At 46.1% G+C, this 25335-nt stretch overlaps 1 protein-coding gene across 1 annotated transcript in view; it reads left to right on the top strand.

Annotated features, from left to right (window-relative positions):
- Positions 1–25335, top strand: part of LOC146870158 (protein Wnt-2b-A-like) — an 873677-nt gene that overhangs the window by 689045 nt on the left and 159297 nt on the right. The window contains exon 3 of the mRNA XM_085629181.1: positions 21400–21677. Within this exon, the coding sequence (XP_085485307.1) occupies positions 21400–21677 (278 nt within the window). The remainder of the gene's footprint in view (positions 1–21399; positions 21678–25335) is intronic.

Below are 25335 nucleotides of genomic sequence, written 5' to 3'. Positions count from 1 at the left end.
CTCCCCCTGCTCTGTTGTGCCCTGCTCTGTGTCCCAGTAACCTGCTTGTTTTTCTGTACCCCGTTATCTCTGCTCCCCCCGCTTTGCTGTGCCCTGCTCTGTGCCCCAGTAACCTGCTTTGTTTTTCTGTACCCCGTTATCTCTGCTCCCCCCGCTTTGCTGTGCCCTGCTCTGTGCCCCAGTAACCTGCTTTGATTTTCTGTACCCCGTTATTTCTGCTCCCCCCGCTTTGTTGTGCCCTGCTCTGTGCCCCACTGTCCCGCTCTTCGTTCTGTACCCCGCTCCAGCCCACGCCCCCCGAGCATCCACTTTCCCACCACTGAACCCTGTGGCCACGCCCCCCGCTGCCCCATTCGCCACCCCGCTCCCGCCTCCCAGCTGCCCCTCCCTCCCACTCCCACTTATATGGAGGCCGCGCAGCACTGAAGGGAGCGACCTCTGACCCTGCCTGCAGGTAGGTCGCCCCCCCAGCCGCCACACGGTCCTCCTTGTGCCCTGCTGCTGCCTGTTCTCACCGGCGCCGCTGCCGAGTGAGTCCCCGCTCGTTGTGCCCTGCTCTGTGCCCCAGTGACCTACTTTGTTTTCTGTACCCCGTTGGTTTTGCTCCCCCCGCTCTGTTGTGCCCTGCTCTGTGCCCCAGTAACCTGCTTGTTTTTCTGTACCCCGTTATCTCTGGTCCCCCCGCTTTGCTGTGCCCTGCTCTGTGCCCCACTGTCCCGCTCTTCGTTCTGTACCCTGCTCCAGCCCACGCCCCCCGAGCGTCCACTTTCCCACCACTGAACCCTGCGGCCACGCCCCCCACTGCCCCATTCGCCACCCCGCTCCCACCTCCCAGCTGCCCCTCCCTCCCACTCCCACTTATATGGAGGCCGCACAGCGGGCGCGCCGCTGACGCTGAAGGCGCGCCAAAGGCAAGCCCGTCTGCGCCCGTCCGCACCTGGACAACACGACGGATCTACGACCCCGCCACCCTCAATGCACTCAACACCGGCCGGAACCCCGCCTGCTACCGAGCCACCCCGAGACGCACCCACGGACCCTTCACCTGCCAAGACTGCAAATTCACCTGCCTCCGGACCGGCACCGCGTCCGCCAAGCCAGACACCAGCAACAACCACCTCAAGTGCATCCTGCTCAACACCCGCTCCGTCCACAGGCACGCCGTCGAACTCTGGAACCTGCTCGACACAAAAGCACCAGACGTCGCCTTCCTCAGCGCCCGACATCCCAATATCTATCCCGGACGGATACAAGATCACCCGGAAGGACCGCGTCAACCAGACGGGAGGAGGCATCGCCATCGTACACATGAACACCATCCGCATCTCGACCAACTCCGACGAAATCTTCACCGCCGCCGAACACCTCCACTTCCAGATACACACCGACCCTAAGACCACCCTCAGAGGCACCCTCATCTACAGACCCCCGGGACCACGCACACAGTTCAGCGAAGACATCGCAGACTTCATCAGCCCGCACGCCCTTCCCTCCGTTGACTACATCCTCCTAGGGGACCTCAACTTCCACCTGGAGAACAACAATGACAGAAACACCACCACCCTGCTGGACAACCTCGCCAACCTCGGACTCAAGCAACTGGTGAACACCCCCACCCACTACGCCGGCCACACGCTTGACCCCGTCTTCTCATCCAGCAAGCACATCTCCTTCAGCCACTCCACTGGACTCCACTGGACTGACCACAGCTGCGTTCACTTCAGCTTCAGAAGAACCACGAATCACCACCACCCGCAACAGGCTCCTCGCCGGAGCTGGAGCAAGATCACCGCCGAGCAGCTCACCGCCTCCCTCAGCCAGAACCCTCCCACCTGCACAACGGACCCCAACGAAGCAGCCAGCAACCTCACCAAGGGGATGACCACATGCGCCGATGACCTCGCACCACTAAAGAACCCTCCCAGCAGACCCGGCAGCAAGAAAACCCCCTGGTTCACCGACAAACTCAAGGACTCCAAGAAGAACTGCCGCACCCTCGAGAAAGCCTGGCGGCTCGACCAGACCACAAACAACAGGACCGCCCTCAAGCACGCCACCCGCAAACACCATCAGCTGATCCGCGCCACCAAGAAGACAGCACTCAAAAATCGACTGGACAACAACGCCCACGACAGCAAGGAACTCTTCAGCATCGTCAGAGAGTTCTCCAACCCCAGCGCCGGAAACAACGACATCACCCCCTCTCAAGACCTCTGCGACTCACTCGCCTCGTTCTTCCACCGCAAGATCGCCGACATACACAACTGCTTCGACGCACAGACCACGCACCCTACCACCGAACCAACGCCCGCCACCACCACCCTCGGCAACTGGACCACGATCAGCACCGAAGACACCATCCACATGATGAACACCATCCACTCCGGATCCCCCACCGACCCCTGCCCCCACCACGTCTTCAACAAGGCCGACGCCATCATCGCACCCCATCTCCGGGACATCATTAACACCTCCTTCCACACCGCCACCTTCCCGGAGAGCTGGAAACACGCCGAGCTTAGCGCCCTCCTGAAGAAACCAACGGCGGACCCCACCGACCTCAAGAACTACCGTCCCATCTCGCTCCTTCCTTTTCCTGCCAAAGTCATCGAGAAGACCGTCAACAAACAGCTCGCCACCTTCCTCGTGACGAACGGTTCCCTCGACCCATCACAGTCCGGGTTTCGGGCCAACCACAGCACCGAGACCGCCCTGATCGCAGCCACCGACGACATCAGATCCCTGATCGACAACGGGGAAATGGCGGCCCTCATCCTCCTGGACCTCTCTGCTGCGTTCGACACTGTCTGCCACCGCACCCTAGTGCAGCGCCTCAGCAACATCGGAATCCAAGAGAAGGCACTGGAGTGGAACATCTCGTTCCTCGCCGGAAGAACCCAGAGAGTCCGCCTTCCCCCGTTCAGATCCGAGGCCACCGAAGTCATCTGCGGCATACCACAAGGATTATCACTCAGCCCAACCCTCTTCAACGTCTACATGAGCCCCCTCGCAGCCATCGCACGCCAACACAACCTCAACATCATCTCCTACGCCGACGACACCCAACTGATCCTCTCCCTCACCAAAGACCCCGCCACCGTCAGAGCCAGCCTACACAAAGGGATGAAGAACGTTGCCGAGTGGATGAAGAACAGCCGCCTGAAACTGAACTCAGACAAGACGGAAGTCCTCATCCTGGGATCATCCCCCTCCGCCTGGGACGATTCCTGGTGGCCCCCGGCCCTGGGCACCACTCCCAAACCAACGGACCACGCACGCAACCTGGGCTTCATCCTGGACTCCTCCCTCTCGATGACCAGACAAGTCAACGCCGTCTCCTCATCATGCTTCAACACCCTGCGTATGCTCCGCAAGATCTTCAGATGGATCCCCACAGAAACCAGGAAGACCGTCACCCAGGCTCTCGTCACCAGCCGACTGGACTACGGGAACACCCTCTACGCCGGAACCACAGCCAAACTTCAAAAAAGACTCCAACGCATCCAGAATGCCTCCGCACGACTCATCCTGAACATCCCCCGACAAAGCCACATCACCGGACACCTGAGAGACCTGCACTGGCTCCCCGTCAGCAAGAGAATCACGTTCAGACTCCTCACCCACGCACACAAGGCTCTCCACGACCTGGGTCCTAAGTACCTAAACGACCGCATGACCTTCATGCCCACCCGCCAGCTACGATCGACCAGCCACGCCCTCGCCACCGTACCTCGCATCCGCAGAGCCACCGCCGGAGGAAGATCCTTCTCCTACCTGGCAGCCAAGACTTGGAACTCCCTCCCCATCCACCTCCGGCTAACCGAAGACCATCTCTCCTCAAGGAAGCAGCTCAAGACCTGGCTGTTCGAGCAGTGACGAACCCCTCCCCCCCAGCGCCTTGAGACCCTTCCGGGTGAGTAGCGTGCTATACAAATGTCGTGATTGATTGATTGACTAATGTTTTGGAATGTGCGCTGGCAGTGACTCCCCTCAATTAAGGGGCAGCTGTACCAAGGCTCTAGAATAGAAAAGCCTTGCACATGTCCTCCCCTCGTTACCTGGCAAATAAATTGAAATTGTCCGGAGGCTCTCGACCCTCTCGTAATGCGGAAAAGCTACTGCTTGAGCCCCCCGTCTTCAAAAGGGTAAGATCGATGGCGCAATCCTTCTCAGGCAATGCGGTGAGAATATGGAATTCACTTCCCCCATTGCTCCCTGCCACCTCCTCTACCCGGATCTTCAAAGCTAAACTCAAAACTCTTCTCTTCCAAAGACACTTTCAGAACTAATACTTTCATACTCCGGCCCCTCTTGGAAATTCGCTCTTCATTGTAAATTTGTATTTTTTCCTGTGCATCCCTCACCCCTGCGTGCTGTGTTGGATTTTGTGTTTGTGTACCCTTTATTCTCAGGCCCCTCTTGGAAGTTTGCTCTTCGTTGTAAATTTGTATTTTTTCCTGTACATTCCTCACCCCTGTGTGCTGTGTTGGATTTTGTGTTTGTGTACCCTTCATTTTTAGTCTGTGTAATGTTATATTCTGTACCACTTTTCTCTTGTAACGTAACTAGCTCTATTGTACAGCGCTCTGACACCTTTGGGTAATGTCCGCGCTTTATAAAAATGCACTAAATTAATAAAAATAAAATTAATAATTAGGGAACAGGTATAAGCATCAACATGGTGCTGAAGGCATTGTCATGCCAGTGTTCTAGTTTGCCTGATTGAGATCTTTAACTGCGCCCTCTGAAAAACATTTTGTAGCTTTCCACTTCTTGTTTCTCACCCCACACAATGTGCTCTAGGCAAAGGAAAAACCTATAATTTTCACAAAGTGCACAGTGAAGCCACCTTCAAAGGCTTAGCGTTGTTACAGGACTTGTGCTGCTGGTTTAACACCACCATTAAACAGCTGCACATTAAAACAACACATTGAAAAAAGCAGCTTCCTGAGCTCTCCACTGGGAAGCTTGAAAATCTTCTCTAGATTTAGTGCTTTTTGGAGGTCTGTGATCCCAATATTATTACATTCCAGATACACAAAAAGCTCTGTGAAAATGGCGACTGTTCCTTGGGGAAAGGTACTGTACTGCATAAGAAGATGAATTGTCTTCCAAGCTCCAAAATCCAATATTACACTAGGAAAATAATGTAAATATGCATTGGACAATATTTAAATGTACTGGGGAAAATATTCCCTCAATTGGCACGTAGACTTGCACGTGCTGGAATACAATGTAAAACCAGTGTGGCAGATTCTGGCGGGCTCATTTTAATAAAGACAAATCATTCACTAAGCATGTTTGAATCCTCATGGAACAATTGTATTGTGTATTTTCAATGACAGTATTGGTTAATTTTAAGAACATCTTGAAAATCAGCATAATTACACTTTTTACAACGGAATCATCCACAAGGACTTGCACAAAACTGCATTGTTTTGTGTTTAATTGCATTTTTAATGTCAAATATTCAGTTTTAAAATAAATGCCAAACAAAAACGACAACATTGGCTACCTTCACCTACATTCTTGGCTTTTGTGTGTTTGACTGAGGAGCTATCCATACCTAGGTTATTGGAGTGGTTATTATGTTTTGGAACAACAAAGTCCCCTCAACTCATATTTTTAAAGGAATATGCAGCGTTTTCAACACCTGTATTGCACAGTGTTAGAAATGGTGTTCCAGGTTAGCTGAGGTTTGCACCCAGGCCTGGCAGGCACTACGGGGCATATTATCAAGCGGCAGCGATAATTATCGCTGACCGCGCTTACCGCAAATTTTCCTATCGCCGGGTATCGCTGGAATATATCACCATGCTAGCGCTGTATTAACAAAGCTTAGCACAATGGCGAATAATATTCCAGCGATATCGGCGGAAATGGGCCAACATCGCTGGAAAACCAGCGATGTTGCAAGCAAAACGGCGATAACCTTGCTAATACGATATTTTGTCATGAAGTTTTGTCAGGCACGCCTACTTTGCATCTCATTAGTGATGCGAAGTTAGGCGTGCTGGAAACGGGCGCGAAGTCAAGGAAATATACGCTAGTGTGTCTTTGACGATATTGCAATAAAATGATCGCTGCTTTTCGGCCAGAAACGGACGCTAAGATGGTGATAATTTTATCGCGGCCCCTTGATAATATGCCCCTACTTCTCTACTCAGGGTAAGCTAAGTACACACTAAAAGACACCCAATGCTCACCCTTTGGTAGCTTGGCACAGAGCAGTCAGGCTTACCTAAAAAGGCAATGTGTAAAGTATGCAACACACAGCAACACAATTAAAATAATGCAAAAAGACTCCACCCAGGTTTGTAAGAATAGAGAATTTTATCTTAGTAAATCAAGACCAAGACAACAAAAATCCAATCAGTAGAAGTCGAGATGTGAATTTTTAAAGATTAAATCCAAACACAGTGCTTAGAAGTCAATAGCGCTAAAAGGTTCCTTTAGGTCGCACTAGACTGGGGTAAATCCAAAGTTCAGGCCGACCGTAATGGAGGGCAGGCCGGCTACAAAACCCAATCAGGGTCCACTGAGAAAGTACGATGCGTCGGTTCCAATTCACACAGTCGGGTGGATGTGTCAAATTCGACCCATGCGTTCAGGACCTCAGATCGAGGCTGAATCAATGCCGAAACTCACAGTCAGGACCTTGGAACGGCACAGGGTCGTTGTCGAACCTCGCAGTTGGGTCCTGTTTCGTCGTTGAGTAATGCAGGCATATCAACAGATCGGCACTGCGTCAGTGTTGAAAGTAGCTGCATTGGTTCTAACTGGCGCAGTGGTGATGATGCATCTATATTGTAGCAAAACAGCTGCAAACCCCACATCTGAGGCCCAGAACTGGATGAGGCACCTCAGACGGGTAGGACTCACAGATGGCCGAGACCAGCAGAATTACAGGAAGTCTTTTGTATTCCTGAGGCTTCAGAAAATAGGAGGCAAGCCAGCAAGCCCTTGGAGATCACTTGAAGGGAAGGCAGAGTCCAGCTTTCCTTCAGCAGAGAGAAGCAGGCACCAGGGCAACAAACAGAAAAGCAAGCCTTCCAAATCAGCAGTCCATTGACTCCCTAAAGCAGCAAAGCAGTCGTCTGGCTGAGCTTCAGTTGTAAGTAAAGTAGTAGTATCTGCTTTTAAGGGGTCATAGACACAGTGCTTATACCCAAAAGTGCCATTGATGTCGGGGTGACTTCAAAGCAGCTCCCTGAACCTTTCCAACCCAGTCCTGTCTGCCAGGGTATGTATGGGAGGTAATCAGCCCTTTGTGTCGGGACAGGACATAGCCTATTTAAGTGAAGTGTTAGCCTTTCCCTTTCATCCTGCCAAGGCATTGCCATAAGAATGCAGACATGTGTAGATAGGTATGTTATGTTATGTTAGCTACTCCTCTCTGATCAGGAATTACAGCTTAAAGTGTGTCAAGGAAATCCCAATGCTAACCTACGAGAGGAGTAGGCCTCACAGTAATGAAAAACAAAATAGGCTTTTTGTCACTACCAGGACATGCAAAACATAAAAGTACATGTCCTACCTTTTACTTACATAGCACCCTTCCCTTAGGGCTACCCAAGAACAACCTTAGGGGTGACGTATCTGTAGGAAAAGGGGAGTTTAAGGCCTGACAAAGTAGTTTGAAGTTCCAACTAAAAGTGGCACTAAGCTGCACACACAGGCACTGCAGTGGCAGGCCTGAGACAGGTTTGAAAGGCTACTTCTGTGGGTGGTACAATCAGTGCTGCGGCCCACTGGTACCATTTAACTTACAGGTCCTGGGCCACCTTACAAGGGACTTACAAGTGAATTAAATATGTTAATCAGGTGTACACCAATTACACATATGTTTAGGGAAGAAGCACATGCACTTTAGCACTTGTTAGAAGTGGTAAACGGCTCAGAGTCCTGAGGCCAATACAAAGAGCTCAGAAAAAGCAGAGGCAGGCAAAAGGTTTGGGGTGACTCTTCAGAGAGGGCCATTTTCCAACACGAATGCCCCCAGCCTTAAGCCAGGGTAGCCTAATCAATACCTTGCTCGACTTCCCTGCTTAGGGTGATAGAACTTGGATAATGGCCCTCTAGTGCAGAGGTACTTGCTAGTTCTACACCTCTGTGAACCCAATTGTATCCCCCTGCTTTATGCTCTCCAGGGCCACTAAGCCAACCCATGGGGAATCCTTCTCCTTACCTGTGGACCCCATCTGTGCAGTACCTAACCTTAAATGCTCACGGATACATCCCAGGAGGTAAACAGTACCACCATGGTCAACAAAGTGCTGTCGCCCATTCTGCCCCTTGAGTCTGGCTTATGTCCGCAACCCAAGGAAAACTCCGTCCACAAGGACAGTAACCAATAGAGGCCACTGCCAGCTGCTAGTGTCAAGAGTCAAGCGCCAGTCAATCCCGGGGTTTCTGTCCTCTGTGGTTTCTCAGTGTGAGGGACAATAGCACCAGGTGCCTTGCATCCTTTCTCCACTCTACCTCTCACCATTTCAGGGGTGGCATCCTGTCTGTAAATGGTCCTCCAAACCATAGTCTGTACCCATAGGCTGGAAAGGAGTCAGGGGTGAGTCCTTCCTCCCCCCGCCCCTTCATATGGGGTTCTGTCCCCTCCATTTGGGAGTGGTACCCCAGAAAACTGAACTGTAATGGCGCCTGTGGTGGCCACTACTCCTGACACAGGGGGTATCTCATTCCCCAAAATGCAGTCAATGGGCATCTTGGGACTAACCATGACCCTTCTCTGGGTCACCTCCTCACCCCCACTCTAAGGGCACTAGGGCCATAGGGCTGAAAATATCCTGCCCATGGGCTGGAGCCACTCTACACACTTTGCTGGTGTACTACTCTGGCCAGCTAGCTCTTCCACAACCATGGTCCTGATAGCCCCCGTGTCCCTCAGAGCAGCGTTTGGAACCCCATTCACTCCCACCTGGTTGAAGGTATGACTACCACCCTCAGGGATCACCAACTCACCCTCTGAGTCTTTCTACAAGCCAAGGGAGGTCATGGCACGTTCTATGACCTGCCCCTGGAGACTACTTTTCCCTAAGACTACTTGGGCCAGCTCTGTAAAATTCCCACCAGGAAATGGTGTCTTCAGACAGAAGGAATCCCCCTGCTTGTGCGCTAGTTGGGAACACTCAAAACAGAGGGGTTGGAAATGGGGCACACGGGGCCACTGCCACCCAGAACCTCCCACCCTCTTCTCAGAAGGGACAAGGGAACCCATTCCATCCCCCTTACACTGGTACTTGTCTAAGTCTCTCTAAACCTCCCACTCACTCTGTTCTCACTCTGTTGGGAGGAACCTGAACCACCAGGTACCTTTCTGGACACTATGGTGCTGACCCAGATGTCGGCCTTCTCAGCAAGCTTCCTGGAGTCAGTAAGCTTGCTATCAACCAGGTGTCGGCGCAGCTCTGGAAAACAAGTATCAAGAATGGACTCCTTTAATAGTAAGTTGTACAACCCTTCATAATCATCAACTTTGCTTCCCCTCACACAGCCCTTCAGTGCCTTACCAGCATAGTCCAGAAATACCACCCATGTTTGTGCAGAGTTTGTGACTGGTCCTGAACTGTTGCCTGTACTTCACAGCGGTCAACCCATACTTACTGACTAAAATGATTTTAATGGTAATGTTGTCAGTCTGGTCCCCCATCTCTAATGTAAAGAGTGTGTTCCTCACCACTGTGGGCATGTTTCACCATAATCTATCACTCAGAACTCCTCTGAGATCCTGTGCACTTTCAAAGCCACCTCAGCGGCTACCAACGACAAATCTATGTTATCACCCACAGTATAACCTGGCACCATATTGTTTGGGATATGAAATCTGGGCTCATGTGAAGACACTGCAGGTATGCTGCCACCAACATTGTTGTTGCTGGACCCCACTTGGAAGGCCCTCAATCCAATTCTCTGAGGCTCAGCTCATGGGCCATATTCCTTTCCTTCATGGCCAGTCTCTTCTCTTCTAGAGCTTACTCCTTCAGTAGCTTGGCAAGGTCCTTCTCCCTGTCAATCTTGGCAGGCTCTAGTTTAAGTTTCCTCTCCTCCCTCCTGCCTGCCAGCTCCTCTAGGGACAGGCTTTTTGAGGGCACACTGCTGCCTGATCTAGAGTGGACTTTTAGTCCTGGGAGTTATTTGCTCCCCCCATCCCCTTCTCAGTAGACTGCATGACAAAACCCACTGTCAGGTCCAGCTCTGATCCTTTCTCAGACACAAATCCATCCTCCACCTCTCCTGCTGGGTGGGGGGATGCCCATGTTCTTAATTTTTTTCAAGCTCTGCCTTCTTCCCACTTCTCTTATGGAACAACCCTTTCTTCTGGCAGAACCCCTTGGGGTGGGCCACAGTGTATGCCTCCAGGCTCTCCAGCTCTAATTCCATATTGCCAGGTTAGGACATTAGACATTGGAGAGAAAATGGGACTTAGGCAAAAGGACTTTGGAAAAATCTAAAGATTTCACAACAAGGAGAATTAAAAGGCTCACATTGGTCTAAGTATTGAGTTGTAATGAACAATGAGATACTATATGGTATTGCACAAACACAAGTCGTATCATCACCGCTCATCACCAATGTTAGAAATGTGATTTCTATTTTGCTGAGGTATGCACCAAGGTCAGAGTGGAACCACCGCTCTAGTCACGGTAGGCAAAGTACACCCTAAAAGATAATCCATGATCACCCTCTGATAGCTTGACACAGAGCAGTCAGGCTTTTCTAAAGAGGCAATGTGTGAAGTATTTGTGCAACACACACGCACACACAGTAACACAATGAATATACCCCAAAAGACTCCACACAGGTTTGTAAAAATAGAGAATATTTATCTGAGTAAAACAAGACCAAAATAGAAGTTGAGATATGAATTTTTAAAAATTAAATCCAAATACAGTGCTTAGAAGTCAATACCGCTAAAAGGTAATTCGAGGTTGTGCTAGACCGGGGTCCAAAATTCATGCCGACCATGATGGAGGCCAGGCAGGCTACAAGGCCCATGCAGGGCCTGCTGATAAAGTACCTAGGATGGAGCAAGTCGTCCTCGTCAAGAGTAGAGTACGTTGGCTCCGGTTTATGCAGTTGTGTCGATGCATTAAGTTGAGCTTTGCAGTCGAGACCTCGGATCAAGGCTGCATCGTTGTCAAAACTCACAGTCAGGACCTCAGGTTGGTGCTGTATTGTTTTCGAACCTCGCAGTTGGGTCTGCGTCTTTGTCGAGCCATGCGGGGATGTCTCTGGATTTGCATTGCATCAGTGTAGAAGGGCACTGCATCGGTTCTGATCGGAGCAGTCGGGATGATGTGTCGATTTTGTAGGAAAACAGCTGCATACTCCACTTCAGTGGCTCAGAACTGGGAAGGGCACCTCAAGCAAGGGTAGGACTCACAAATGGCAGAGTCTAGCAGCACCAACTTATTTGTAGGTAGTAGTGTGTGTCCGTGAGACTTCAAAAAACAGGTGGCAAGCCAGCAAGGCTTTGGAGATCACTTGGAGGGAAGGCTGAGTCCAGCTCTCATTCAGCAGGCAGCAGGGCAAACAACAGAAAAGCAGGCCTTCCAGATCAGCAGTCTAGTTGAGTACTTTAAGCAGCACAATAGTCCTTCTGGCAGAGCTTCAGGTACAAGTCCAGTAGTGTCTGATTCTGGGGGATCAGAGACCCAGTACTTATAGCCAAAAGTGCCTTTGATGTGGCAGGCGTAACTTCAAAGCATCTCTCTGAAGTGCACAAGGATCCCTTTCAACCAAGTCCTGTCCACCAGGCTATTTGTGGGGGGTAATCAGTACTTTTTGTGAGCAGGACAGGACACAGCCTATTCAAGTTAAGTGTTAGCCCCTCCCTTCCATCCTGCCCAGGTATTGTCATCAGAATGCAGATGTATGTAGATGGGTACTCAGACACACCTATCCTTCCTGTGTGCAGCTGTCACCCACCCTAGGCGTGTATTGGAGACAGGCTGTCAGGCACACACAGCAGTAAGTGCACAGAAATGTCCACTTTCTAAAAGTGACATTTGTAATGTTAAATCCAACTTTACCAGCAAGTAGGATTTATCAATACAATTCCAAACATAAGAAACATGAATAAGCTACTTCTCTCTTATCTGGAATTACAGCATGAAAGTGCATCAAGAAAGTCCCAATACCTATAAGAGGAGTAGGCCTCACAGTAATGAAAAACAAAATAGGATGTTTGTTACTACCTGGACATGCAAAACATAAACGTACATGTCATATGTTTTACTTACAGAAGACCCTACCCATAGGGCTATTTTACGGGTGATTTCTATGTAAGAAAAGGGGAGTTTAAGACTTGGCAAGTAGTTTAGAAACACCAACTTGAAGTGGCAGTAAACTGCACACACAGGCACTGCAGTGGCAGGCCTGAGACAGATTTGAAAGGCTTCTTCTGTCGGTGGCACAATCAGTGCTGCAGACCACTGGTAGCATTTAACTTACAAGGGACTTATAAGGAAATTAAATATGTCAATCGGGTATACACCATTTACACATGTTAGGGAAGAAGCGCATGTACTTTAGCACTGATTAGCAGTGGTAGTGTGCTCAGAGTCCTATACTCTAAAAATATTTTCAATAATCTGCAGAGATGTTAGCATTAATGTGATATATGGAGAAAGGGGGTAATTCACATGCAGAGCCCCCCTACTAACTTGTATTCAAGCATGACAATACATTTAAATAGTAAAAGAATCAGCAAACACTCCCAGGGTTTTTCAATGGTCTATGTTTAACCTGCAGTCTATCTGAAAAAGTCTAAAAATTATATTTGCAAGCAGGACCCAGTTTAAATTTCATGTTGCAGAGAGCAGCTTCAAAACATCTCACTTTAACAGCAAATGTATTTCGTAATACAGCAAATCATGCATTACCAAACACCCTCTTTCCAATAAAATAATAAATTTCTATGCTTTGTACTTTGTATAATTAAACAGCATAGTATGGTATTTAACAAACTGCGTTCATTTCCCATTTCCCAGAAAGGTTTTCATGCTAACTGCACTTAATTTTAAAACTTAAAAAAAATACTTAATAGATTACATGTGTAATATTGACCATCATTGCCATCACAGGGTTCTGATGACATATTGTCTCTTCCTCAGGCTGCCCTATCCTCTCGCATGCCAACGAGGAATACAAGATCAAAAAGTCGTTAACATTGGACACAGATCCTTCTTTCATTTTTTGTACTTTGGGTAGAATATTATTTGTAGACAATATGATGTTTTGAATTTTATTCTGTGCCAGTCTCCTCTTTGAATACTTGTGTAATGGAATGTCAAACTATAGAGGTGTATCATACAGAGAAAAAAAAACTCCTCTTCAACAGTAGAAAACGAGGAACCCCAGATTTTCCCTGATGTGCTGCAAATCAGGTACCTCTTCTCTTCGCATGTATTTTCCTGATGAGAAGGTGCTGGATAACTCATATTCTGAGTGAGATTACCCATCCTGGAAGATTGTGCTATTGGACTTCAAACTTCTGGAATTCTTTGTCTTGCCATTGTCTTTTGCAGCAGGCCCCTTGGAGACTGCCCCCGAGATCACCTCCTGCACCTCTGTTGCTGTCATTAACAAAGGAACACTTGGTGAGAAGGCTGGAGACCCTAAACTCCTATTTCTTCCCACAGGTATTGGCTCCTCCTCCTCTGAAGAGGTACATAGAGAGATTTGCCTCATCCTTGCATTTCTCTTCTTCTCCATTGATGCCAGAAACAAATAACAACCTGTCTGAGAAAAGGTTTAAGTGAAAAAAGTGCCAGCTAAAATTAGCACCAATGGAGAAACTTGAGTTTCCCTTGCCACTAATAAAAGCCCCAATCTCCTAAAGTCAATGGTAAGAAAATATGGAAAGGCTACAATTTTTTTTCTAAATTGCATGCTCACATAGCAACTTACTGGTCCTCTTACAACATTCCAAGGCACTTAGAGAGTCTGGATACTCTCTCTGTGTCATCGCTGCCACTGAATTGTTGCTTTTTCTCCCTATGACCCTGAAGGAAAGCCCCAACAATGTTGGGCCAGTGAGACACTATCTTGACTCGCTTAACCATGCCAGGCGCTGCAAAACACTCCCACAGCTTCTCTAACGGTGTAGCAGTGTACTGACGAGGGTAAAGCCTACCCTGCAGCCTTCACTGGAAAAAAACAAAATCCATATCTTCACACTCACAGCTCCAAACATGGCCGCCTTGGTGAGTCCATAAAGATAAAACTGAAACAGGACGCGTGACAGGGAGGAGGGCACTTATATTTCAATTGATGAGTTGTTATTGGAGACAGGCCTCCCTTGTTATGACACGTTATGTTATGTTATGGTAAGCTAAGTTAAGTTATGTTAACAGATTTTGTAGCACACTATACCAGAAGGTGTCAGAGGGCTTTGGGAGGCAGTACGTAGCAGTCTGTAGTAGTTCAGAGGATGACTATGTGTTCTGGGAAGAGAAAAGCCATGTTTTCAGATGTTGTTTAAAAACAGATAAACAGTCAAGTCCAGAGACGTGGGTGGGAAGGATGTTCCATAATTTGGCAGCAGCCACTGAGATAGAGCGACCACCCCATCTGGCATTCCAAAATCTGGGAATTATTACAATTTTATGGAAGGAAGATTTAAGAAGCTTGCTAGGAGTGCACCAACAAAAGAATGAGTTAAGTTGACTGGGCCCTTTCTGCTGCAGGGCTAAGAACGCTGTTGATGAGCCTGTGAAGGGAACGAATCCTGTCCCTGATCAAGAGGTGTTTGGGGATGTTAAGGCCACCTCTGTCCTGGGCTTTTCTTTCAATCTGACTCCATGTGTAACCCATCTCCTTGCAGTCAGCCTTGAAGCCTCAGTGCCAGGTATTTCTTGACCTTTCTCTTTTCCTAATCCCTTGAGCGTTCCAGGTCAGGGCTTGTCTAGTGATGTTTGATGCGATTTTGCAGAGGGTGTGACCTATCTAGCCCCAGGGGCCTTGTCATGATTTGTTCATGAGCAGAGAGTTGAAAAATCAGCTGTTATAGGTCGTTGTTGCTGACTGTTTTTGGGCAGTGGATTTGGAAGATTTTCGTCAGGCAGGTGTTGATGCAGGTCTTGACTTTGTTGGTGGTGGTCACTCTTGTCTCAAGTTTCTGTTCTATAAAGAAAGACCAATTTTACATTTGTGTTAAAAAGCCTGATCCTGGTTTGCAGCGTTAGGTCCTTGGAGCTTGAGATCTTCTTTATCTGAATAAAGGCAATCCTCGCTTTGCTAATTCTTGCCTTGGCATCGGTGTCTGTGCCGCCCTGCTTGTCTATGGCACTGCCCAAATAGGTGAAGGCCTCAATCTCTCCCAGTGGATCACCTGCAAGAAGGACTGCGATTCAGTAGCAGCCGGCACGGATCTGGAGTGGCGGGGGAGGGGGTGATGCAATTTCTTTTTTTAAACGTATCTTTTAGCCGCTCTCCCGCTCGTTGTCTTAATCTCTCCTCTCCAGTGCCAGAACAGGAAGCAGCCAGGCTTCCTCCCCATAGCCAATCAGAATGCTGCAATGCTGAGTTGTGATTGGTCTGAGCGCCGTGGATCAGAGCACAACCAGGGAATGGGTGTCTAGGCATGTTCTCTACGCAGACTGTTATGCAGCCTGCATTAAGAACATGCAAAGTGTGCATGACTGTTTTGGACGACCTCAGAGGGCCGGCTAAACAGTCACTGTGAACTTCGAGTGGGCAAGTCTGCCTGCCATGTTAGCCTTCGGGATCTTGGTTTTTCCCATGTGAATGTTGAGGCCAAGCTGTGCTGCCACCATGTTGGTCTTCTCTTTAATCCGTAGATGGGTATGGGAGAGAAGGGCCAGGTCGTCTGCAAAGTCAAGGTCTCGAACTGCATCCAAGGTGTTGATAAAGCTGGATTTTTATGTATCTTACCATCACCAAGAATCCTCTCAGGTCAGCAGGATCTTTCTATCTGCTAAATAGTGTGAAGGGGAGAAAATCCAATTTTTGGCACGTAATCAAACAAATCGAATTTGAACTCTAAAGGACCACCGACTCTGAATCTCAATTTTTAGGGATTTATTACAAAGCCACAAATAATTGCACATACAAGCACCTCATCACGAGGTTAAGAAAATAAATGGACACTAATACAAAAAATATCCTACGCAGGAGTCTCATCCGACTCAGAATAAGAAGAATAGTCAATTTAAGAAGCATTAGGCAACCTATGACAGCTCCAATCTCTATATTAGAAGTCATCAACCTAAAAGGAAAAATCAGTTAGTCTATCCCTACTTTATCTCTAAGGTGACATCCCAACTTAGCATTTTCCCCAGGCAAGATGATAAAAGGTGTCAGAGGTGAAGACTTCCTTAGAAGTACACTCACTGTCTCAGAGCTCGTTCTAAGATGCTCCTTCTAGTTTCCCATCTAAACCTCAACTGATCAACCCACGGTGCACTGTCCCTAATTAAAAATCCCAAAAACGTAGAACACGCCCTCCATCACACCTCTGCAAACAGGTCTTCCTCTCATACTTTTCCTCTGAAACTTGTATCTCATCCAAAGACAGTTAGCTTGACCTTGGGTCTCCGCCGAAAGTATCATCCCTGCATTCCAATATACTCCCATGTTGGCTTCTCATACCATCCTCACTCCTGAAACAAAGGGTTAGTCTCACTAATGAGCTAGGTGTCCTTGCACCTGCAACAGAAACATGGGAACGAGAAACTTTCCACTTCTCTGAGACTTTCTAACATCTCTGAAACCCAAAGCCTTACCAAGGGAAACCATTTTCGGCCTACAGTATTTAGCTAACATAAGAAACGAATAGGCCTTCTCTTAAACGTATATGCGATCAGGCCCTTACACAATTTAAACACACATTTTCTAAAATCACACTATAAGCATTGGTATTAATTAAATTGCATACATGAATAAACAAATCTACGCGTGCAGACTTTAATATGGCGCACGTTTAAACCTAATGCATCACATTATACGGAAACCAAGGTATTATGTGTTGTCTAAAATACATTTTCGATTAAACACTGCATTGAGCTTCATAAATGACATGATTATATTTCTATTCGCACTATTAAATGCTGCTTTTAGTATTACACGTTAATACAATCCCACTAAATATATGGGTGCAGACTAACAGTGATTATGGTGCAACCCTACAAATTTCAGAATAACATGGAGCTCTACAAGTGTCCACTAGATCCCATTTCATGTCTGAGCTGTGGATGTCTTCATGGTCTAGTCTATGGCCAGCCGGAAGAGAAAAGGTGAGAGCAACTTGCATATATGGTCCTCACATGGAGGGCTTCCTTGAGTTGTCCTCCATGGACTATCTTGCAGGTCATTCCCTAGTAAAAGTGCTTGATGATTCTTATGAGTTTATCTGACACACCGTAGTGGCGTAGTAGTTTCCAAAGAGTCTCTCTATCCACGCTGTTGAATATCTTCTCATAGTCAATTAGGTTCACATAGAGGTGGGAGTCTATTGACTGCTCAATGATCATGCACAGTGTTACAAGCTTGTCTGTACAGAATCTACCTTTGCGGAAGCCAGCTTGCTGATCTCCCAACTGAGCGTTGACTTGTTCCTTCATTCTGTTCAGGATGACTCTGGGGTTGAGATAAGAGTATGCACAGTAACTCAGGTCACCTTTCATGAGGATCTTTTTTTTTAACAGACTTATATTTTTGGTATGTCAAATAATGCAAACATGTCCCAAATATGCATCGCGCTTTCACCTTAAGTGAAAGCGCGATGCACATATAAACACGCGTGTCTGGAAGAGACACCATGCACGAGCGTGAGCGAACGAAATCTCCAGTCCAGGGGGCCTAATGCCGACAGGGATGACAACAACCCCGCTTCCAGAGAAGCAGGACACGAAAGCGACGACAATACATCTCGCCAAGGCGAAGCAGCGCTTGCGCGCTGCAACGCAGGCGAGACCTAAAAAGGAATGTTTATTATTTTGAGCAGATTCAGGATGGTTTTCTATAGCTTTTTAATGTACGATGTCAAGTGGTGATGGTGTGAAAGGTATGGATATCAATAGGCATTCTAGTGGTAGAACACTTGGCAAACCCGATTGGGGTGCAACTAAGATTTAGAATAAAAAATGGGCTCATAAGACAAATTTCTCTTTTGACTTTATATGTGGCAACATTAATAATCAGATCTTAGTGATGTATGCAATCTAAGCATAGCAGCAGTATTTTCATAGATATCAGATGTGAACTTTGAGGAATATTTGGATGTCAACTCCAGATCTTGCGGTAGTGCAATGGTTTATGACTGTAGCGGTAGAAGTTGAGACGAGAGGGTTTGAGGTTAGATTAAGGACGGTTCTGAAAGGAATTTGAGTTGTGGAATAATTTGACAGGCTATGTGCTGCATCTTAGTGCAGATCAGAGTGTTTGATGTTTTGACAAATAGTTTGTGTTCACTAAGTGTTCTAAAATATATATATATTTTTTTTATGTTTCTCTTTTGCCGCTTTAGTGATATTGGGATAACATTACAGTGCATAAATCAGTGCAATGATTCTGAACATAGGGATACATTGTATATAATTTGGCATTGATCTTAAGTGGAGCTTTTGGTTCCATTCCACATTTTAGAAATGTATTGTCATATTTGAAAGAGTGTTGTGGTACTTGACTGGTGGAGCAATTTAGGTTGTGCTTTTTAGGAAGTGGAGCATTTTTTTGACAATATTTGGTTCGTTGTAGGGAGACGCAAATGGAGTTGCTTATGGTATGTACCAAACTGGTATGGTAATTGCAATATAACAGTGTAAACAGGATGGCTACTTTATTTTTAATTTGGATGTGGGGCCTATGTTTTATTTGCTGATTGAAGAACTACCTTTGAGAAAACGTGAATGGGAACAGAAACGCTATTGGTATGAGGCTTTGCTTATTCGTTTTTAGTTTTTTCTCTTTTCTTTTAACATCAAGCCAAAAGACGCTGGAGGGGAATTCAACCCATGGACAAAGATATATGCAGAATTCAAACCGTTGTGTTAATGAAGACGTGACGCGACTTGCCTTCTTACTCTCCAAGCCTTGAGAAAGCCCGAGGCATATCAGCCTGAGGGAGCGAAACACATGTTGGCTGTTCTCAAACTCTATACCACACATCAAATGGTACACTCTATTTCCTGAATATGAAATTACTCACCTTCAAATTAAAAGTGAATGTTAAGCAAAAATGGATGTTACTATGATTTATTATCTCCCACTTGGCGTTGGAGAGCACACCCGCCAAAAACGGGGTATTTCCAACAACAGGAGGAGGATGCTGAGCCCTTAGTAGCATTAGCCAATTTGTGATATCCTAATGTCTGCCTTCAGTGCCTTTGCAGGAATTTTGATGAGTCCTGCTGCCTTCCCATGTCTCAGATGTTTAATGGCTTGCTGTATTTCTTCCTTGGTTAGTCTGCTGCAGTTAAATGGAAAGTCCTTGCCAGCTGGCTATATGTCTGGTGGAGGTTGCTGCACAAGCTGGTTCAGCAGTTCTTCAAAGTGCTCCATCCATCTTCGCTGTTGACCTTTTATTACCCTTGATTGTCTTCCCACTTTGTCTTTAAGAGGTCTCTCTGGCTTGCTGTATCTGTCAGAGAATTTCATTGTTATGTTGTAGAGTTCCTTTAAGCTTCCTTGGCTTGTTGCTTCTTGGGCTTCGAGGAATCTTTGGTTGTCTGCTCTTAAGCTTCCCTTTGCTTCCTTGTTAGTTTTGGTGTATTCACCTTGAGCTTTTGCTCTTTCTGCTCTTGTTTGGCTGGTGTTGACTGCAGCTTTATTTTACTTTCTGTCTTGGATTTTTTGGAGGGTACTGGTGGAGATCTATTCTTTATTTTGGTGTTTCTTGGGACCAAGATCCTCCTGGCAGGTTGATGGCATTGTTTCTTTGATATTCTCCCACAGGCTTTCAACTGGGTCTCTGTCATCCTTTAGTTCTTGCAGGACTTGAAACTTGTTACTAAGGGTGACTGAGTTTTCACTCCATTTCTGTGCATCTTTGAGGAGGGTGGTGTTATATCGCTAGCATTGGTTTGTCAGTTCCATTCATGGTTTCTTCAGGTTTAGCTTTAGCCTAGCTATGACAAGGTGATGGTCTGATGCCACGTCTGCTGCTCTCATCCTCTCATCACTCTCACATCCCGCAGTGAATTCCGGAACGTCTTGGCGCTCCTCTCATCACGATCACATCCCGCAGTGACCTCTGGTTCTTTATTGAATCGTCTGTTGACACCAACATTGCCTTGTGAATTCTTTAGTATGGGAATGCACTACTGCCTATCACCAGACCAGTCAGGGCAGAGAAATCTGCAAGCCTTTCACTATTCTCGTTCATGTTGCCAAGGCAATGTTTGGCCATAACATTTTCGTACCCAGTGTTAGCGCTTCCAATCTTGGCATTAAGGTCCCCCATCAGTATGGTGATGTCTCTCTAAAGGCATTTCTCTAGGATGGACTGGAGTCTATTGTAAAATTGCTCTTTTTCCTTTTCCTTGCTGTCATTTTGTAGGTGCATAGCACTAGATATCATCATGTTGATCCTCTTTTTTTTGTGTGGACGGTCGCTGTGATGATGTTGGGACCATGGGCATCCCATTCAATCAGAGCTCTGTTGGTTTTAACAACAGTGCTACTCCCTGACTATGTGGGGCATTCTCTTACTTGTGTCCAGAACACCTGCTTTCAACCAACACCATCACCAAAGGGACATGAAACGTGAGGACCATGTACGAGACAGGCAAGAAAGCCCAGGTTACTGCAGAGATGAAAAAGTACAACCATGCCCTGCTTTGCTTCAGCGTGACTAAATGGACACAGTCTAAACATAAAAGACTGGCTCCAGGAGGAAAGCTGCTGCATTCTGTATATTAACATGGACAGATTTTATTTCAGCAATAGTGAAACAAATGTACATAAGCTGCTCGCAGACAGAATCTTTCTTCTGTTCATTTTATGATCCCATTTATCAAAATCTCTCAACAGCAGCCGAACTGAAACCTCCTTTTAGGCATACATTGGAAACTCGTCAATACATCACTTTAAAAGTTTTCATCAGTGCAAAAGGCTGTTTTTGCAATGACCAGGATTGCACAGGTTTTTTTTAAATATCCATATAAAGGTAAAGATAGTCACAATTGTATAAATCCTTTTACTTTGAGCTAGGCGCACACTACTGCATTCTGTGTGATTCTTGAGTCTATCAATCTGATATTTAACAAATAAATCCTGGAGCTCAAATTTCCTTAAAATGCTTTTTCTATACTTTATGCGCACTGTTAAAACACTACATTCCGTTTGAAAGCCTACATTACATTTTCGTATTTAAAGTTTTTATCCTCTGAAAATGACATATTTCCGTTTTTGATCTGACAGGTAGCAGAGAAGCAGCCTTCGTATACGCCATCTCATCCGCTGGAGTAGTGTATGCCATCACTAGGGCTTGCAGCCAAGGAGACATTAAGTTCTGCAACTGTGACCCAAAGAAGACTGGCACAGACCGAGATGAGAAAGGAGAATTTAACTGGGGAGGCTGCAGTGACAATATACACTATGGAATACAATTTGCCAGAGCATTTGTGTATGCCAAAGAAAAGAAAGTAAAAGATGCCCGGGCACTTATGAACTTGCACAACAACAGGTGCGGGAGGATGGTAAGTACAGAATTTACATACTCATAATTCCATTTTAAGGTCACTCAGTGTTCTGATCAATGGTACGTGATCTTGCAGTGGAGGTGATGTGCTTCATCACGAGGTAGGACATGGCAGAGTCTGACTTCAAGATGGTGTATATACTTAAGTCACACCGCATAAGCGGAGGCACCAAACCTAGCCCTGTCAGTTCTAAAATTATTTCTTGCCCTCAGTAGACCTGTACGAATAAAAGAAAAAAAGTTTAAAGACTGCATGAATCAGCAATGAACGCAGGAACATTTCTGCCTCCAATATGCAATGAGATCTTGGATGTTAATATGTGGAAGCATGGTAGGTAAAGAAGCGAAAAACATGATGAAAACTAGCTCGTAAAGTCAGTTTAAGACAAATCTTGGTTTGAAGAAATGTCTCAAAATAAATGATATACACATTTTTAAACCAAGTATGTGACTCTATAATGGCATACATATAATATCTTGTTGTTTCTAATGTTTCTTGTAATTGACAATATCTGGCCATATCTTCATACAAAAATGTATATCGCATGTCACTGAAACGAAACTGTATATGAATCAAAACGTTTGTATTTCAGATAAACATCATGATGTAGATTTCATCATAGGCACATTTGAACTTAGGCACACAACGTTTTATAACATTTTCTACAGATGACTGTTTAGGATGTTGAGCACAAACAACTTCTTGGGGGCTTTAAAACGTTTGACCCTACTTTTACACAATAAATTGGCCTCAGTATTAGAAATGATCAACTTTGGGTGTTCTAAATAGGTATCTCCGTGCTTCAGTTCTGCAGCTAGGGCCTTCTCTCTAAACGATCAGCGGCATACTTCGCAGTAATAAACAAGCATTTGCAATGCAATAGGTCTCGCATTTTTTTAGAGTTAGAGTTATTGGCGTTGTAATGGAAATGTATTTTACTTATGTGAGAGCAAGTGCGAAAATGATAGAAAGGGAGAGCGAGTTGCTACATAGAGATAGTTAGAGTTATCTGCGTATACAAGTGTGAGGTAGAGTGAAGAGAGAGAGAAAGAGAATGAGATAGAGATTGAAAAGAGAGTTAGAGAAAGGTAGAGTTACATGCTGGAGGCCGGGGATACTTGTAAAAAGTATAGTCAGGGTGAAGCTGCTCCCAAAGCTACTGATATATATTTTGGTGTCACGTTGTGTTGTCATACTTTATATATTTATTATTGCAATGCAAAAACAATCTATGGACGCATCATGGTGGTCCATGTAGGTTATGTATTTGTTGTTCAGGTTTAGAAGACTCATGTAGGCTTCATGTTATTAAATGCGTTAATGCACTTAACTTTCACAGATCAGTAAGCATAATGGTGTTGCTCATTAAAAATTCTGACGGGGACCAGGTATTGCTTGGATATGCAGGTTCCCAAGTCCATTTGAGTTGCTGCGGTATATGTGTGCGTCCCTGCGGCATCAGACTTTTGTGATGTGGATATAAGAGCGGCAGAAACAGCGGGACAATGTAAGAGGCGCGGGGGTCAAAGAGGACAGATGGATGTAAAAGGGACAGACCAGCAAAAATAAGTGGCGGCCCAGTGTGATGACGTATGCACGTGTATGCCTTGCCTTTTTTTTTTATTATTTACGATTTCAAGATGTCGAATGTCACCTTTAGCAGTCAATTTATTTTTGAAAAAGACAGGTAATTTCTGATGTATATGTTTCCCTCGTCTTCATTTTGCTTGCAACAAAGTGTCACCCATAATCGCTGAATGCCACTCAGAATTAAAGTGAAGTTATGTAAATGTCATACACAAGCAATATGAAACCTTGGCATCTATGCGTCTCCGCTGATGCCGTTTGAAGGTGGCATGGGGGGAGGGCTGTTGCGGCCTCTCTGCTGATGCTGTCTAAAGGCGGGGTGGGGGGCAGAACACAGCTGGGCTGCGAGGCCTCTCTGCTGATGCTGTCCGAAGGTGGTGGTTGAGGGGGCAGAAGAGGGCTGTGCTGCGTGGCCTCTCTGCTGATACTGTCCGAAGGCAGCATGGGAGGGGGGCAGGGGAAGCAGAAGGCTGAGCTACAGAGTCCTCTCAGCCGATGCCATCTGGGAGGGGGAGGCTGACTCGGGACTGTTGTGGCCTTTCTGCTCACGCTGTTCAAGGGGAGGTTGGAAACAACAGCGGGCTGTGTGATAGGCGAAAGTGAAAGACGAGTGCTTTCAGGCTGCCAAATGGTGCGCGCGCCCGGCACACATGCACAGTAGTTGGCGGCCTGAAAGCACTCGTTTGCACTTCCAAAAGTGCTTACTATAAGTCTCGCCAGAACAGCGCTAAAGCGCTGTCTCAGGCGAGACCTAAAAAGCGCATGATGTTCTTCTCGTGCACTGATTTTGCATTGTAATTAAAAGCTTTGAGATGACCCCATATACACACAGATAGCCAATGCGATGGCTTTTAACGGGGGAATGGGCAGGGGGTTAGAATTATTTTCTAATTTTGCTGGAACCAAAACTTGGCACATAGCCTATTGTTTTCTAACAAAAGGATATCGTGAGCATATGTAAACGCATGAGAAAAACCTCTCCTCCACGCCCAGCGAAGGTGCATTAATTCAACTCTGTCAACAAAGAACATTCTCTAAAATGTGTTTTAATACGCGGTATCCAATATGAATGTTACAACACCTGTTGGTTACCTCAGAAGTCCATCATTTTGACCATGTGGCAACACCAAACTTCACCAATATATGTATGTGCCACTTGAATCTTACGTTCAAATAAGTGAAGAAATTTAATATGAATTTGGCCCATTTTTGTCGAAGGTCTGAGCAAGTTTCTAACCGCTAACCTTGCTGAGGCCACTGCACGGATTAATTCATTTGCTTTTTCCCCAGATAAATGTAGTTTTCACTACTTTGATCTTTTCATTATCTATATATCAGACGACTTTGCACACCCTCTTGCCAAAATGAATTATTTTAGATTTTGCCATATTTAACTTAAGCTATGTATTTGCCTTACATACGGGCATCTCACCACAAGAAAGCGCAAAGTAAGAATGCCTAAAGGACCAGAAACTCCACTACACCCCTTTGTTAGTAAAGAAAAAGAACTTATGTATGTAACCTCACACTAATTGTCAATATGTTTTTAAAGCTTTTGACAGATATGGTTAAATAAATTTAGGGGCATATTCTCAAGGAGTTATCGCCGCGTTAGCGGCACCTTTCTGCCGCTAATGCGGCGATAATTTTATCGCTCTATTACCAAGCTGTTGCTAACAGCCATTAGCAACAGTTTTTAGGCGAAAGTGTCCGTTTTAATTGGGGGAGAATTCTGAACATAATGGTAGGTCTGGAGGGTGGAGAGTCGGGGTTCCTGTACAAATTTGGAGCAGTAAAATTCTATAAAAAAGTTTGTTTAAAGGTATTAAAATCAGCCCTTAGAGTCTGGAACAAAGTTAAAGGGAGATTGGGGATCAAATACTATTCAGAGTTTGCTCCAATTTGGGAATCTCCAGGTCAGCCCTCATGTTTAAGGAATAGTCTGTCCCTCCCTATTAGGAGAGCAGGAATAAATATTTGGTCTGATTTGATAACATCAGAGGGAGTTCTCCCGTGGGAGGTACTGAAGTCTAGGATCGGGGATTCCCTTTCTAGATTTAAATATACT

Source organism: Triturus cristatus, chromosome 1_1, assembly GCF_964204655.1.
Source record: "Triturus cristatus chromosome 1_1, aTriCri1.1, whole genome shotgun sequence".
In the NCBI taxonomy this organism is placed as follows: Eukaryota; Metazoa; Chordata; class Amphibia; order Caudata; family Salamandridae; genus Triturus; species Triturus cristatus.
This window is presented reverse-complemented; position numbering and strand designations above follow the sequence as displayed.